The following is an 18,342-nucleotide window of genomic DNA, read 5'->3' on the forward strand; positions in this document are numbered from 1 at the left end:
CAATGGAAGTGGAAGTTGTCAAGACTTAGATGAACCTGCTCAGCTGAGCATAGCCTTATGATCCTGACAGTTTGTTTTCCTAAACCACTATCCCTTTTGCCCTCTCTCTTCTTGCATATTTGGCTATTGGACGGCGTTGCTGTCTTTAAAACCTTGAGACTAAGTTTTTTAGTTCTGTGGAATGCTAAGCTTTCTTTCATGCTTTTATTTACATCACACATTCCCATTTTAATTATATGTTACCAATTTCCCTTTTGTGAGCCATAGATAGCTTTTGTTCTTTCCTTTTGGTCTTAAACTTAGGTTTGAATTTGTCCAGATATTTCTGGTTTTCTCCTGCCAGGACATCTTTCTTTCTTTTTGAATAATCTCTGCTTTTCCACATTGAGATTGTATGCCCAGAGATGGAATATTGTGATGGTGTCCAGATTCCTGCTATTTGTTTATTGTCCAGTGTGCTAATATTAGCTACTGCATCTTAGCAGCTGTGGCTGAGGCTCTGGCCCTGGCTGTGTAGACCCCAGAGGGTAAGATCTGGAGCTGGTGGGCTCTCATGTTAGCATAAGACTTTCCATTCAAGCCCCACAGCTTCACTCCACTGCACTGGCTAGATTATATAAAGGCCAGGCATGCTAAAAATAGATCTCAGTTTAATTCCCACCTTGGAAGCTTTCAGAACAGTGCTCCAAAGAAACAATTAGACTCTCCCTCACAGAGCCAAAGCAGAAAAGGGAATGAATGTTTTTCATTTCAGTAGAAGAATTGTGGAATAAACTTCTTACGTATAAACAATTGTGCTGGGAAGAGAGGTTAATTTTTTTGTTTGCTTGTTCTGTTTTGTTTTAAAGCTGTCACTGATAAATTGCTTTTTAAATAGACTCATCTAGGCAATTTTTCTCATGTGCATGTGGTTCGTCCTTGACCTATGAAAGGTTTCTTTCATTCAAAGGGATTGGGCAGTGCACTTATAAAGACAGGTGGGTAGGTGGGATAGATTTTATTATGTTCTTGAAGTCAAAAGATGCTACAAAGTTTTAGTTTTTTTCATTACCACTCAATTTTTAAGATGCATTTATGACAAAATATAAGATAGTATCAAATCAAGTTTTCCAAAGTTATGCTAGTTGTCATGTAATCTGTGAACACCTAGTGAGTGGATTCACTATTTGATGCTGCCTTAAATCTGAGTGGCCACCTTCTGCCTGGTGGTGTTTTCATGAACGGGCTTCTGCCAGGGTGCGCATCCTGCCAAATGCACTTCGGCTCACCTAACATTGCCCATTTCAGACTTCTGTGAAAGTACCGAGGCTCAGGCTAGACCTTTCCCAGGTGTTCCATTGCATCTCTGAAAACATCCTTGTGCACCCCTAAGTCTCACTCTTATATCTTTGTTATAGTAGAATGTACTCAAAAGAAAATAAATCCTGTGACTCCCAGGGAGTATTTCCAAACTGCCAATTTCTAATCAATTACTTTATTCTGAATATCTCCACGGTAAATTCCTCAGTTAACTTATAATCTTGAGAGTCAAGTCGTGTGTTTTAAAATGGTCTTTGATTTGGAGATATAAAATTATAAGGTACTCCTAAGATTCTGATGATCCAAAATTCTGTGAACATGCTGCTCTCTGTGATGTGAGGAGGGATTGGGATAAAAGTAATGAGTTTTAGTCTGAAAGGGTAGCATCCCTTTGACCTTGGGCTTCTAGCCTGGCATGGGGTCATTTTGGACCAGATGGTTCTTTGTGATGGAGACTGTCCTATTTTAAGGATGTTTGGCAGTTCTCTGTACCCATTAGATGCCAGGGGAATCCCCTAGGGATTGAACATTGAATAGTGTCACCAGACTTTTCAGTTGACCCTGAGGGAGAATCAGCCCAGCTGAGAACCTAACCAGGTTAGTTAGGTTCTAAGTAGAAGCTAACCCAATCAGGGGCTATTGAGGCAGAAAAAGGTGACGAGGCCTGTTTCAGTCGTTTTAATTTGCCATGTGGTTGGATGGACAGTCTTAATCAGAGAAGCAAGACTGAAGTTTAGAAGTGGACCAGCTTAATTCTCCACCCATCTCAGACTGGCTGAATGGGGAGGGGCCTCTGCAGGACAGTTGCTCCTTGCAGTTTCCTCCGGGTTGGGAGTGCAGGGCACTGAGGCAAAAGCAAGGTGATTTTTCGATAGTACTCATCTTAGTCTCTTTTCTATTGCTGTAAAGAGACACAGTAACCGAGGCAACTTTTTATAAAAAGAAATCATCCAACCTGGGGCTTGCTTACAATTTCAGAGCTTTAATGCATTAAACTACCATCATGCATGGGAACAGACAGACTTGGTGCTGAAGCAGTAGCCGAGAGAGCTTTACATCCTGATTTGCATCAGGCTGACAAGGGCCTAGTGGAGGTCAGTGGTGCCCCTCCTTCCACAAGGCCACACCTCCTAATTCTCCCCTAACAATTCAAACGGGGACAAATTATGCAAAAAATGAGCTTATAGAGGGCATTCTCATTCAAACTAATACTACTGTATATTTTGTGAGATAGCCTCATCCTCTTAAAACAACAAACAAACAAACAAACAAAAAACTCAGCTGTGTATTCATTTTAATGCCCATTAGGAGAAAGAGTGGTAAGCACACTTCATCCATCTGGCTTCTAGGTGTTGTTTCTTTGGGATAGGCAAACATCTTAGTTAACGGATGCAGTGATTTGAGGGGAAAGGCTTAAATGGACTCATTCTTTGAATAATTATTTGTGCTGAGAAATATTTTATGTTACGAGGGTCTAGAGCTTAATAAGACAACCCTGATTCTCAAGGAGTTGAGAATGAACATGTAAGGCAAATGCACTCACGCTCATCAGATGAAAGTACTTATGACCGAGTAAATGAGAGAATCATATCAGGTGATGGTAATTATAAAGAGATGGCCATGGGCTCTGGAGATAAAGCCTGCTCTTAGGATCTTCTAGGTGACATGGTGACAAGTTCAAGAGTAAGGGAGGACCAGAGCCCCAGGTCCAAGTTGGTGATTTTTGAGCTTAGACATAACGAATGGTCAGTTTCAGAAGAAGGTGGAGTCCAAGTGCGTAGTCATGTAGAGTAGCACAGGGTGAAGTCTCGGATGTTCTAGAATAGTCTGTGTGCCAGAGAAGACAGTCAGAAGTTGGCTTTTGTGGGACAACAAAATGCTCAGTGGGTAAAGGTGCTTGGCGCCAAGCCCGATGATCTTGGTTCCATCCTTAGGACCCACATGCTGGAAAAAACAGAGCTGACTTCCACAAAATGCCTTCTGACCCTCCCCTCCCCAACTTACAGTGGCTTGTGCACACACACACACACACACACACACACACACACACACTGTCAAAACATTTAAAAAGACAGGAATTATCCTTTGCGTTTGTTCTCTTAGGAGAATCATATTTAAATAGTGATTTCTGAGCTCTGTTTAACATCTCAATATAATCTAACAACCTCATATTTCAATTTAAAATTCATTAGTCAAAAAAGAAAAGAGAAAGAAAACCCAGTTACCCATTTTAACATTGTGATTGGAATCATGTCTGACAGAGTTTCTCAGACACATCATCTTTTCAGTTGGGATGTGTTTAATCTTGGGATTCCCACATGTCAGATTAGCCTAACACAAACCCAAAGTGACGAGATGGTGGGTTGAAGAGGACCAACACCATCCTTTCTGTGTTCAGTTTGTGTTGGGTACTTTTCTCAGTGCTGTGAGCAAGCACCTGGCCAGAAGCAGCTTAAGAGAGGAAGGGTTGACTTTGGCCCATGGTTCATGGTATACAGTTTGTTATAGAGTGGGAACCATGGTGACTGATGGTTCTACTGTGGTGGGAGCTTATAGCTGGTACTTTGGCCTGCTCATATCTTGGTAGAGGAGGGCACAGAACAAAGACAGAAAGTGTGCCAGGGATATAAAGCCCCAAGGTCTTATGTGGTGATTAACTTCCTAGAGCAACCAGAACCATTGCCTAGAGATCAAGTGTTCAAACAGATGAGCCTACAGGGACCTTTTATGTTCCAACCACACTAAGCTTCTACCTCTTTCTGGGGTTAAAACTCAGGTAAGTAAAGGAAAAGTTTTATTGTTCTGAGCTGTTTTCAATTTTTGATCCACATAGATTTGGATCTTGCATGTTCACAGAACCTAGGTACCCAGGACAATTCTCCTTGCTGGGACGATGACCACATAAGGGCCATGCCTTCTTCTTGGTCCTTTTCAACAACAAGTGATTTTAAGCTCGTAGTCTCCCAGTGCCTTTATTTCACAGCTCTGAGTTCAGGAAACATCACCACTTCAGTGTTCTGATATTGTTTGCAAGCCCTTTTAAGGTTAAAGCTAATTAGCTCTTTTCTATTCTTAATTGAGGTGTGTGTGTGTGTGTGTGTGTGTGTGTGTGTGTATGTATGTGTACTATACCCATTTGTATAAGTTTGTGTGGATGTGTTCCTGTGCACATGTGTGCATGTGTGTGGAAACCAGAGGTCAATACTGAGTGTCTTCTTCAATCATTTTTCTATCTTATTGAGAGAAGTGTCTTATTGAATCTGGAGCTCACCCTTTTTATCTCTGGCAGAGAGAGTTCCAAGGATCCTACTTACTCTGCTTCCTAGCCCTGGGATTCCTGGGCACACATGATCAGACCTGGCTCTGTGTAGAGACTGGAATATGAATTCAGGATCTTATATTTGTGAGAAAAACACCTTTCTTAACTGAACCATCTCTCTGGCCTCTTACATGATTCTAGAGGCAGCCTCATTGCCTCTCTATTTGATTTTCTACTCTGTATCAGTTTATTTCTAAACTTTTGTTGTCTTTAATTTCTGATCCTACAGATGGACTTTTTATCTTGACTGCTCCTCTTCCTCAGCCTCCCCCCAAAGTTGGTTTCTAATTTTCTTCAATGATGTCCTTATTAGATGACGATTCTAACTTCTCCTATGCTCTTCTACTCTGGGTAGGGCGGGCTTTCTTTTTCTTGAATCCTCCATTTTTCTCATGTCTTTATCTGGTTCCAAGCTAGTGTGAATCTGATGCTAAAGACTGTGAGTTTAAGAAGAACATGAGGTCAAGTGGTTGCAGCGTGGTCATTAGTGGGAAGGGTGGAAGGCAGGGGCCAGACCAAGTCTTACCTTTTAGTGACTGACTAGTTTTCTTCTAACTATCCTTTAGGAAACCACCAGAGAGGTCTACATAAATGTGTAGTAGGAACTAAATTAGACCTTAAAAATATTTCTCTGACTAATCCTGTGTGGAGAATGCATTGAAGGAAAGCTGATATACAAAGATGGTCTGAGAAACTGATGCTGGAGTCCCGAGAGACAGTGATGTACGGGCAGAGATGATAGAAAAGGTGTGTTGAGGCTGGATCAGCAATGTGGAAGGCCGGCCACTAGTGCCCATGGCCCAGTAGTCAGGAGGAGCCCTGACGCTGGCTAAGGAAGAGGCACTTTCACAGTTCCAATCCCTCCTTGTTGGTTTGTGTAGATCTTTCATTGGAAACCAGTGAGAAGCTTGTCATTGCCCTGCATTTTAAGGGATGTTGTCTTAGTCAGGGTTTCTATTCCTGCACAAACATCATGACCAAGAAGCAAGTTGAGGAGGAAAGGGTTTATTGAGCTTACACTTCCACATTGCAGTTCATCACTAAAGGAAGTCAGGACTGGAACTCAAGCAGGTCAGGAAGCAGGAGCTGATGCAGAGGCCATGGAGGGATGTTTCTTACTGGCTTGCTTCCCCTGGCTTGCTCAGCCTGCTCTCTTATAGAACCCAAGAGCACCAGCCCAAAGGTGGTACCACCCACAAGGGGCCCTCCCCACTTGATCACTAATTGAGAAAATGCCCCACAGCTGGATCTTGTGGAGGCACTTCCCCAACTAAAGCTCCTTTTTCTGTGATAACTCCAGCCTGTGTCAAGTTGACACACAAAACTAGCCAGTACAGATGTGTAAGTGCCACTCACCTATTCGGCATAGTTCTATGCCTTGATGTACATTTTCTGCCATTCTTTGTTGACTGTCCACTTGGGTGGACTGTCTACATGGTTCTTTGGGAACCACACGCTCACTTATGTATGTAAGAGCACATTTATCTACAACATACCGCCAGCCACTAGGCCACCTTTCCTCCACCATTGGCACATTCAAGTCTTTCTTGAACATCTGCTTGCTTCTCTGGGTGTCTGTTCCCAGTGTAACAAACCCAGGAAATGTCTGGACTGTTTGGCATGCTTCTCTAAAGAAGAGACCTACTTTCAGCAGGATAGAAAACCTTATTAGAGATTTTAATATTTTGTTCCATTCAAATTCTTGTCAACTGCTTATTGAGTCTTGACTGTCTGGTTATGAGATTAAAAAAACAAAAACAGAAACAACCAACCAACCAAAAGATATGCAAACAAACTAGCAAATGAAAAGTCACAAGGCTCAGGAAGGATGATTAAGGTCAGGAGGGAAGGAAGGAAGGAAGGAAGGAAGGAAGGAAGAAGGAAGGAAGGAAGGAAAGAAAGGCCAGAAGAGCTTTCTAATGACCATTGCTTTGAACAATTTGAAATTTCAAACATATTTAAATATGAAGAGATTCAGATCTAAGCCACCACCCTTGTAGGTATCCAGTCCTGGGAATCAATCATGTATATGTATATATGGTATGGTTGGCAATTTCTATCAGGTTGCTAGTCTTTGAAGGCTGAAGAATTGTCTTGCTGGTGGTTGAGAGCTCCTGAATTCATGGTTGTAGTTCTTTGTGCTTTGCCTCTCTTCTTCCAGAACTGGCCTTTGTCAGCGAATGGGAATGATGCAGTAGTAATTCCCTAGTAACTCACAGGAGGCCAACAATAATTCTTAGCTCCCCATGATCAGCCTAGGATGGACAGGCATCAATACCACTCTGCACATGTATGGGTGAACATTGACTATGGTTGCTACTATGCTGGTGGTCCTCAGAGTTTAGTAGTCACTATGTATTGCCAGTATTGCCAGGGTTACTCTGTGTCCCATAACCTTGCAACCCCAGCCTGCCTCTCTGTGCCTCCTCTTTACCTGCTTCCCCCAATGGACGCCTCCATTATTAGTCTTCCTTTGTAGAAATGCTGAGCAATAAGCAATCAGGAGGCTCATAGATTACAATTTGCTCTACTAACTCAGAGTCTTTGTAATCTGATTTCACTGTTTCTTTTTTTAAATATTTATTTATTTATTATTATTACTGTTTCTTTTTTACATTTCTATTTGTTTATTTATCTATTTATTTTTTGATTTCACTGTTTCTTATGCTTTCAAAGTTTGTAAAGACTTTAAAGCACAAGGGGAAGAAAATAATGAGGTAATGTTTCCCCTAGACAGGACCTTCCTCACTAGGGAGCCATGCTGATCTTGGCATATGAGAAACGTCCTATTAGACCTTCTGAAGTGATGTAGAAGTTCCACAGTCACCCACTCAATGCCTATGGAACCTTCAAGTCACCATGTCAGCCCCAACACACCCAGTATATTAAAATGTGAATTAATTTCTTTGTTTACTTATAAAACCTGTGTACAGAATTGGCTACCAAAGAGGACCTCAGATTCACCTTACTTACAGTTTCAAATCTTTAGGTCTATCAAAAGAAGTACACGGGGATACTTGTATATTTTCACACAACTGCAGTTCTTAAAAGATAAAATTTTGATATTAATAATGTAACAAAAGTGGAATCATTGGCAGTGGGAGGGAGACGAGCACAATGGGGTGACTATGCTCAACTTGGAAGCAGAGATGAAGATGTCATGAAATCTATTATGTATAATTAATATATGCTAATGCAAAGATTAAAATGTTTATGTTTATAAATGAGCTACACATGAATTAGAAAGGACATTAACATCAATCTTTAAAAAACAATCCCCTTTGAAAAGGATGCATAATGAAATATTTATAGAATTGCAATTTGTTTTAAGAAATCTTTAGGAAATCAGATGATGTCACATAGAAATGGTAATGGCACTTAAAGGTAGGTGACAAGAGTGGTGGGTTAGATCTGAATCTCTTCATATTTAAACATGTTTGAAATTTCAAATCGTTCAAAGCAATGGTCATTAGAAAGCTTTTCTATCCTAGCCTTTTTTTCTTCCTTCCTTCCTTCCTTTATTTATTTAGTTACTTTTTTTTTTTCAACATAGCATTTCTATTTGTAGCCCTAGCTGCTCTAGAACTCACTCTATAGACCAGACAGGCCTCAAACTCAAGAGACCTGCTTGCCTCTGCCTCTCAAGTGATATAATTAAAGGCATGAGCCACCACCCCCTGGCTAATGTCTTACTTTTTTTTTTTTTTAAATGAGGCTGCCACTATGTAGTCCAGGCTGACCTGGGATTTGAGATCCTTCTGTCTCAGCCTCCCAAGTCTGAGATTACAGGTGGGAGCTAAGATGCTCTATTTTCTGTCTAGGCTGCTTAGGCATAGCCGAGTTTAAGGGCTTGGGCCCAGGAGTTTGAATCCCTCATGACTGTGTGAATGTTTTAATCTTTCTAATCCTCAATTTCCTTATTTATAAAAGGTACGGGATGGGATAGAAGACTGGACTGTATGATTAGACTAGTGTTTTGGTTTAAGAGGCAGGGACCATCTTCCCTGACATGGCCTCCCTTTGTAAACTTTGTAAACCCTCAAGGTAGGAACGTGGCCAAGTCCCCCTATCCACTGAAGGGCTCTGGCAGCTAGGCCCCTCCCCCAGACCTCCCTAACTGTCTTAAGGTCATCTTCATCCCTGCAACAGGACCCTCCCCAGATTATGCTAATTTTAGGTGAAAAGTCTGAACAAAAGCCACCAATAGGAATAGGAAAACCCACCAATCCCTGTACAGGAAAGTTCACCAATCCCTGAGCTCCCCCAGCTCAGAACTTGAAATTCTAGCAATCCTCACCCTGGAAATCTTCACCCTAGAAATCTCCACACCCCCTAATAAACACTGTGCATTGTCCAACTCCCTGCTGCTGCCAGCTCCCTCCCTCCACATTCTGGACCCTCCAATAAATCTCTTTCATGAGATTTGCTGCCTCGTATGACTCTCTCATTTTTTTTTTGGTTTTTTTTTTTTGAGTTTTTTTTTTCTTATTTTTTTATTTTATTTTATTTTTTCGAGACAGGGTTTCTCTGTGTAGCCCTGGCTGTCCTGGAACTCACTCTGTAGACTAGGCTGGCCTCGAACTTAGAAATCTGCCTGCCTCTGCCTCCCAAGTGCTGGGATTACAGGCATGCGCCATCACTGCCCGTTCGTGTGACTCTCTCATTGGAAGAAGACAAGAAGTGATGATAAGAAGGGAAGAAGAGAAGCAGCCAGGCTGAGGCTCCTGAGCCCCTCCTGAGCTCAGCTGGGGATACCTTCCCCCTGGAGCCGCAACACCTCTGCTGAGGAGGCTTCCTCTTAGAGCTATGTGATTCCCCGGCTCTGGTGTCTCGGGGTACTCTTCCATTGGGATACATTCACCCTTTAGAGCTTTGTGGTTTCCGGGCTTCTGAGTCCTCGGACTTCCTTCCCTTCTAAGCAGAAAGGCCATCAGAGTGGACCTATGTGACCATACCGTTTTTAGCCCAGTGTTCCCAGCATTCCACTCGCACGCATATTGACTCACAGGTTGAATCTAGAACTTTCATTTGAAGCTACGTTCTTGCTATGATGTCATACTGAAAAATTCATCTTGGAATTCTAAAGTAGCTTCTCGTGTTGGTGGTGGGATTTTAGCCCACAGGCTGGCCTCACTCCCATACCTTTTACTAATTGGAAATGCCTTGGCTCGTTTGGAAGCGAGTGAGGAGGAAGGCTGGAGATGCTGAGACGGTGACCGCTGTTCACTGTAATCCACACGAACTTGGCAGGTAACTGGGCCTCAGACAGTTCATCTCTCACTCAGCTCACTGAGTTCTGCAAGTCTCAGCTGTGTGTGCTAACAAAAGCCTTTCAAAACCAGTAACCCAGAAGGACAAGTGTTCGTGTAGTTAAAACCACCTGGCAACTTACAAAACATCTCTGAATGGTGATAATTGTGTAGAAAATATGTCTGATTAAAATGTACAGTGGGTATTTTCTCCAGATTATCCAGTGGTCCTGTCACTCAAATATCACAACTGAGGGCACCTTTTTTTAAAATTGTATTTTATATCTTGTATTTTCCATAGTTTTTAAGCATCACCCACTCTAAGATGCGGAATATTTTAGTGTGCTATTTTCTTTAAATGTATCTCTCCGGAGGGCTTTGTTTTAAAAGTGAATTAAAAATCTGGGATTTATTTAAAGCCTTCAGGCTGCCCAAGGTGTTCCAGGAGATTTACAGGCCTGATTTTCCCACCGTTTGCCTGCGATTATGTTACTATCCCACAAGATTACCTGGGGGATGGCTTCATGGAAAAGAGAGAGCTGGATTTATGACTCAAATAAGTATCAAGAATACTATCTTTTAGTCTTTAAAATGAGAGCACAGGGTTCAGAATTAACACAGGTGGCTGCTTTTAGTTCTAAATATTATCAATTAAAATATTTAATACCTCATATAGAGGTATGGTGATGACCTGGGAAGGTAACTGGCATCTCAGTACAAGGGCATTTTATGTCAGAGAGACACCATCCTAGGGACAGTGAAATTCAATCTCAGCTGATACTTCCTATGTATAAAATTAACAGTGAATTCAGGAGAAAACAATTTTTAAAATCAGTAAAATTTGAACTATATTTCTAATGTTATGGTAGTTACCAGTTATAAAACTACATGAGATCAAGAAGTCTCTAATATACTCTTTATGCAAGGTGGCTGCTTCCAATGGTGGGTTCTGGTTGAGTTCCTTAATTTGAGGTGGCTCTGGTAGTTTTGGAATACCAGGTCTTAGACAATGGACATCTTCTTTTTCTGCAGGTTATACTGGAGAGCTTTGCCAGTCCAAGATTGATTACTGTGTCCTAGATCCATGCAGAAATGGAGGCACATGCGTTTCCAGCCTCAGCGGGTTCACCTGCCAGTGTCTGGAAGGTAAGATGTCATCCATTACTCTTGGAAAACTTTTCATTTCCACTATAAGTCATAAACTTTTTTGATTAGCTTGGTACTTCTAGTTTCTAAATACTTCATATAAGAGAATCTTTATCTATCTATCTATCTATCTATCTATCTATCTATCTACCTACCTACCTATCTACCTATCATCTCTGTCTATATATATGTATGTGTCATCTGTCTATATGTCTATCTATCTATCTATCTATCTATCTATCTATCTATCTATCTATCTATCTATCTCAAAACCAGAAGATGATTCCCTCACTTTTTATTTGTTGAGAAATGGTCTTATGTAGCCCAGGTTGGCCTAAAACTTGCTATGTAGCTGAATGTGACTTTAAATTCTGGATCTTTCTGCCCCTATAGGCCTCTTGAGTGCTGAGATTATAGGCATGTATTGCTGTGCCGCACATGGGTTATCCTTACCACTATGTTTGAATAATATATACAACCCAGACACTTCAGCAATTTTGACATATATAATTAATTCTAATAAAATAGAGCCTGATAGTGAAACTCTACTTGAGATTTCTATACATTTTAGTTCCCATACAAACTCACATTAAAAGCATCCAACATGGAGTTTGCCTTCTTCGTGCTTCACAGCAACTTTCTATCTTAGAAAAATTAAGCCACCTGGATAGTCTGATCTTTGGGGCTGTTTTTATTTGAACAGATGATTTACAGTTAAAAAGAAGAAAAACAAAACAAAACAGGCAGGTAATCGAAGGCAGATCTTGGCATTAAAGAATGGTTTGTTCCCCTTTCTGCTGTGCAGGGGATTACTCTAAATCCTTAATGCTGTAAGAACAACACAGTGGTATTGTTTTTTCTTGCCGTCAGGTGGGCTCCTGATTCACAGACACAACACAGACAACTATGTAGAGTTTCATACTCTGTAGAGGTTAAACATAGATTCTGCGGAGACGTCGACATCTCAATACTTCAAATCACCCTCAGCTGTCCCTGGCCAAGTGTTGGTGCTCTTTTTGGGGGCTACTTCATTGAGTTCTATTTATCTACCATTGTTTCAAACCTTATTCCTCCCTAATCCCTTCCAACCCCCACCCCCAACACTAGGTAGGAGAGGAAGAAGGTTAGACAGGGAAGGGGAGTTGACCTTTTTAGGCCAGTTCTTGCTGTTTAGGGCCAAGTCCAATCCTCATTGTCAGAATATCTCCAACTTCACATCTTTTTGCTCATGACCACTTGACAAACAGCAGCGACAGGAACCGGACCCCTCAAAGCGTGCCTCTGGCCCTTTCGAGACTTTCATTTATAACCTCTCAAAAGTTCCCAGAATTCCAAATGTAAACTATCTGCAGATGGGCCAAAAAAAATCATGCCTGTAGGACCTCCTTTTGGGGAGACCCCCCCACTCCATTCTCGGGATAGCGTACACCCAAGGAAACATGAGAGACCGACTTGATGCAAACACATGAGGCAGTTTATTATCAGAGCTCTGGATCGACACGTATCTCACACAGGAGATAGAGGAGTCGACCCTGAGGCTCAAAAGTTAGGAGTTTATATAGGAAAAGTCAGGGGGGTTGTCAGGGGGGTTGGCGCTGTTACACATGATTTGCTGATTAAACATTGGCGGGGGATTCTGGCGCGCAGGGTGGGTTTTTTTGGCATACGCGCAGATCGGGCCATCAGCAATGTAGGAGGGCGGTTTATTTTTGTTAGCAGAAAGGTTTTTAAACTGTATCTAAGGGACAGGAGACAGGAGACTCCAGTCCAGATAGTGTATGACCCATAGGAGTTGTCCCAGGCATGCCCCTTATCTTTTATGGCCAGTCTGTTTGTGGAATGGCTCAACCACAACCTCGCTACAAGCTTGTCCAGCATGCCCTGGCTCTAGTCTGCTTGCTGCCTCAACTATGGATTCTGAAAAGTCCCAACTCCCTTCATGCCCTTCCTAGAGACAAGACAAATCATAGTCACCTGCTGTGAGACAAGTTCTTATCCCTCACCTGGGATTAAAACAAAAACATGCACATAACTTATCTGGGTTTTTAAGGAAACCTAAAATTCTCACTACAGCCAAGATCCTGGCCCTGCTTCTAATGCTGGGGTTCTAATGAGCTGCACTTGGGTTAATTCCTCCTCACTCAGGAAGGAGCATGAGCAGGATGGCTGAGTTTCACCCCCAACCCCAATTTTGTGTGCTGGTAATGCATATGGTTCCTATAGTGTAGGGGTACCATGTGCTCTGTGAGCCTGCTCTTTAGAACGCCTCGTTTCCTATCTTTCTTTGGCAGTGAAGACAAAAAGGGAAAACTTGGAGGGACACCAGGACTGATGGCCAAGCAAGAAGCACCATTGTTACTTGCCTACAAATACTCTGCAGTTTCCCAAAGCTTTGTCACGCTTGGGATGAGTCAGTAGCCACCTGCCTCTTCTAGACTTTTTCCTTCCGTCAAAGTCAGGGTTCAGAGAGATTATGGATCTGAATGGGATTTTTTTTTTTTTTTGCAAAAGAGTTCAATCAACTCCCAAGCCCTTTATTATTTCTTTGATATTTACCAGAAAGGTACAACAAAACTCCAGAGGCAGAACTCCAAAAACAAAGAGGACAGATTGCACAACTGGAGCTAGAGTTTCACTAGCTTTCATTCCTTCTTGGCAGACTTTTCTGAGTACTTGCTACACATCAGGTGCTGTGCTAGGTAGAAGATGTTTATGGTTGGAGAAGCTACAGTTTAGTTCATTGAAGGCCTGAGGGCATAAGTGATGCTAGGGTGAAGGCTTGGAGGCAGTTGGTTCAAAAGTAGGTAGGGCAAGGTTGCTGGGCTGCAAGTGGCCTTCATTCTGGAGTAGAGAGAAGCAGAGGCTTAGGGTAGTTCGAGTCCAGCTCTTCCACCCACCTCTCTTCCATGAAGAAGTAGCTTTGCCTTTCAGGGCCTCAGGATCTCATCTACAAGCTGATAATGTGTGCTCTACAGGGCAAGTAAAGGATTCAAGGCATCTCCTGTTTTTTATTAAAATCGGATGCAGATGAAAGTGCTCGGTACAGCAGCTGGATACGGTCTCAAGGAAGATTGGTGTTTTTGTCAATGTTCCATCCCTAATTGCCATTAAACCACTGGTAGATTTAAACCAAACAACTTTATTACTTCATTCTGGGACAGTATTGAATGTAACTGGAGAGAAATGAGAGTGAGAATCAGGAGAAAGGTCTGGGACCTGTTGCAGAAATCCAGGAAGTAAGTGATTTCCTGGAATTGAAGACCAGAAGCTAGGAAGAATCAGGAAGCTGATATCTGTGAGAGAATTTTAGGGAAAAGGGGGGGCGGTGTGCTCTCAGGACGGACTGTCATAGAGGGTAGGGGGCAATGATGTGGAGATATGTGGCTTCCACCACATTCTAGTTGGTTGTGCTCTTTAATGGAGGAAACAGAAACGGAGATGTGGGTTTTATAGAGATTGTATTTCAGGGGCCCTTGGTCCACACCAGTGAGATACCACTGAGGATGAATACCTGGCTAAGTCTGAATAAGAGCCGTTGACCTAGCCGTTGACCTAGCCGTTGTCTAGGCCCTGGGTACCAAGTCTAGGATGCTTCTTCATCCCATGGTTCTATGGCTGATTGATGCTGTGGAGACTGTGGTCCTCAGGCATTGAAAGAATGAGGCTGAGTATCCCAGAAATCTTTTTATTCAGAGATCTCTCTCCATTGGAGATTGAGATGGCATTGGGAAGGTCTAGAATCTTTGGAGCTGGTGATGAGCATTTAAAAAGGCATTTAAAAGCTTTTATTTAGCAGCCCTTCTATTGAGTTTTTTAAGTCTCTCTCTCTCTCTCTCTCTCTCTCTCTCACACACACACACACACACACACACACAGAGTCATTGTACTTTGCGTATATTTCCTTATCTACTACCCTTCCCCATCTCTCCTTTCTACTGCCCTCCTCACTCCAAAATGATTAGTTCTCCTTCTGCTCTGAGGATGGCATCTATCTATTATCTATTGAATCTATGAATCATCTGTCTGTCTGTCTACCTATATACCTATTGATATTCTTTGTATGAGAGAAAACATGATATTTGTTCATCTGTATCTGGCTTATTTTGCTTAACACGATCATCTCTGGTTGCATTCATTTTCCTGAAAGGGCACAGTTTTATCCTTCTTTATGTCTGTCTTTCTTCTTAGGGTGGTTGCGTAATAACGAAATCTGTAGACCGCTTTCCCCACTGAGAAGAGCTTCTGCCTTTAGGATTCTTCTCTTATCAGCTCCACACTAAAGCATTTCTGAAGTGTCTTAAAGCATGAAATGTTCTGGAATTCTAAGACATCCCTTGAGTTTCTTATAACGACAGGTTTTTCCACCCATGCCCTAGTTCCCAAATAGCATGGGAGGTTTAAAATTATTAATAAATGCCAAGGTCATAAGCTAGCTGGTTTCTAGACTAACTCTCAACTTTATATCCCATTTATTATAATTTGATGTCAGCTATAACCTTAGTAGGAAAATTCTCCTCCTGCCTGATTCAGTTTCAACCGGAAGTCCTGCCTCCTAATCCTGCCTCAGCTTATTGGCCATTAGCTTTTTAATGACAGGTGATTTTTCCACACAGTACACAGAAGATTCTCCTGATACCTTTTTGCTTCCTTTCTATTTTGTCTTTTGTATATTGATGTTGATTTTTCTCCTCCCTTTTAGGCCCTGAGAGTAGGGAATTTATTTATTTCTCTTTTTGTCCCCAAGACTCAAACAACCCTAGCTGTGGATTAGGTTCCTTGTTAGCAAGAAGTTAATAGTTGGTAAATGAATCACCGATAAAACAAAAGGCTCAGTTGCTAACCACTTTGTCCATCAACTTGACCCTCCCAATGATTTCATGATATTTCATTAATAATTTTATTTAACAGACTGGAAAGAGGGCAAATAGCTTGCTTCTGGTCACATAGCCAGAAATGAACCCAGGTGCCTGGCTTTTAAAAAGACTTATGATGTCGATTTTATTTTATGTATACATTTTGAGGCAGGATATGTATCCCAGAATGACCTCTAACTTTTTATGTAGTTGAGGATGACTTTGGACTTCTGAACCCCCTGATTCTACCCCTTGAGTGAGGGGGTTACTCATGCCATCATCCTCTGGTTCAAGTAGTTCTGGGAATTAAAGAAAGAGTTTCGTGCACACCATGAGAAGCCACTGACTGAGCCATATCTTTAGCATCTGTGATACTATTTTTATTGTTTTTTAATCATATCTATAAACTCCCATCTCCTCCCAGATCTATACCCCCTTCCTCATCCACCCAACTATATGCTCTTAAAAAAAACAAACAAACAAAACAAAAATTATCAAGACCAATTGGGGCTGTCCAAATATCCGTGGATGTGTGGCGTTTCACTGAAGCATGGTCAGTTCAGGAGCTCCACTCTCAGAGAAAACTGACTGTGTCTAAGCATCTTAGAACAGCCAGCAGCTCTGGGGCTAAGGGTAGGCTTTTGTGTTGACCTCCATTTTCCATGCTGGGATTTTGTCTGGCTTGGGTTTGCATGGGCCTTGTGCCTGCTGTGAGTCTGTGTGTGCAGTCTGTCCCTGGTGCTCCTCTCTCACAGCTGGCCTTGTCACCATAAGCACGATTAAAGGCAATGCAGTTTGTTGGGTTTTAGGTCTTCCATCCTTCTCTACTATTTCAATTCTTAAGTCTGGACTCTTTTTTTGTTGTTTGTTGTTTGTTTTTTATTTTTTTATTTTTAAATCATGGAATCTGCTCATAACAGTCATTTTCAGGCCAGAAATCTATAGAGAGAATGTCTTCCTCCGTCCTTTCTCCTTAAAGGCTCTTTTTTCATCTGATCTGGAGAGGGCACTCTGAGTGAACTCCTTCCTAAGAGCAGTCTCTTTGACACCATTCTTGAAAAGTCTTTCCCACAGTTCAGAACTAGGCACTTGGAAGAAAGCTGTGTCAGCATCACTAACTGTCTTTCTGTGTGTGTGTGTGTGTGTGTGTGTGTGTGTGTGTGTGTGTGTGTGCTGATCATCTCTGACACTAAGAGGTCAGTTTGTCATCACTGAATTCCCTTTTTGAAAATATATATTTATTTTAAATTATGTGTATACACATTAAAGAATGGGCAAGGGTGAGTGCAGATACTCAAGGAGGCAACAAGAGGGCAGCAGATCCACAGAGCTGGAATTCCAGGCAGTTGTGAGCTGCCCAATGTGGGTGTTGAGAACTAAACTTGTGTTCTTTGTAAGAGAAGTACAAAGCTCAAAACCAAAGAACCATCTCTCCAGCCTCTGAATTCTGGGTTTAATTTTGATTTCTATTTACCTTTCTCTAGTTCCATATTTAAAAATTATTACTTGTTCTGATTATAATAGGGACTGTAAAAGTAGAAGTATTCATTCATTTTATCTATTTTATTGAGTGGTAACAATGGCTAAGATGAGGAAGAAAGTCTGGTATTTCAGCCTGTGTCTGGTACTTTCCTTCAGTATAATTTTGTTTGGTTCAGAACTTGGGGAGCCTTTAACTTGAAACGAGATGCATTTTAACTCTGAAAGTTTCTCATTATTTATACATCTTTCCCATGAGAATGTCTAATATTTTGTTCAGAACATTCAGATCTTTAAATTATAAGCTTCATGATTTTTTGTATAGAATAGAGTTTATTTAGGGCATGGGGAGGGGAGTTGAGGATGAAGTAAAGATAGAGAAAGGTAGAGAGGGGGTCTGGGGGAGAGAGAGAGGCCTGCCAGGGACACATGGAAAGAGAGGGGGGAGGGGAATGAGGAGAGAGGGTAAGAGGGTAAGAGGGTACCAGAATAAGAGAATAGGAGCAAGCTTTGTGAATTTTAATTCTGATAGTGTCTGATTATGAATACCCTATCACTGCATACTAGCTTTTCAGTATGTGGATATGTTTAAGCACCTACAGTCGAGATGCTACCTTTAGGAGGTCTTATTTCTAAATGTCTTTGATTCTAATATATCATTTTAAGAGTCCCTTGCTAAATACACAACTAGCTTTTGTTTCAGTAATGGTCATAGAGAAGGCGGCTTAGGGTCTATTCTATTACCCTAGAGGTCTTGTAACAAGCTTTATGGGAGACTATTTTGTTTTCCTACATTTTACACCCTTGAGTACTCTAGCTACATAAACCCCTTTGTCCAACTCCAATTTCAGTGAGAAAGCTTTGCACCTTAAAGGGTTTACAGATGCTCAGAACACATGGTACCAAAGTTAAATCTGAGCTAATATGCTCTGTTCAGAAACTAGACGTATCATCTAATATGTGTTTAGGTATCACACCATTCTGGGAGCCGGCTGCT

The 18,342-nt window shown here is 41.6% G+C and overlaps 1 protein-coding gene across 1 annotated transcript in view; it reads left to right on the forward strand.

Annotated features, from left to right (window-relative positions):
* Dner (delta/notch like EGF repeat containing) overlaps positions 1-18,342 on the forward strand; it is a 295,828-nt gene that overhangs the window by 186,989 nt on the left and 90,497 nt on the right. The window contains exon 7 of the mRNA XM_052192619.1: positions 10,900-11,013. Within this exon, the coding sequence (XP_052048579.1) occupies positions 10,900-11,013 (114 nt within the window). The remainder of the gene's footprint in view (positions 1-10,899; positions 11,014-18,342) is intronic.

Source organism: Apodemus sylvaticus, chromosome 9 (assembly GCF_947179515.1).
Source record: "Apodemus sylvaticus chromosome 9, mApoSyl1.1, whole genome shotgun sequence".
NCBI lineage: Eukaryota > Metazoa > Chordata > Mammalia > Rodentia > Muridae > Apodemus > Apodemus sylvaticus.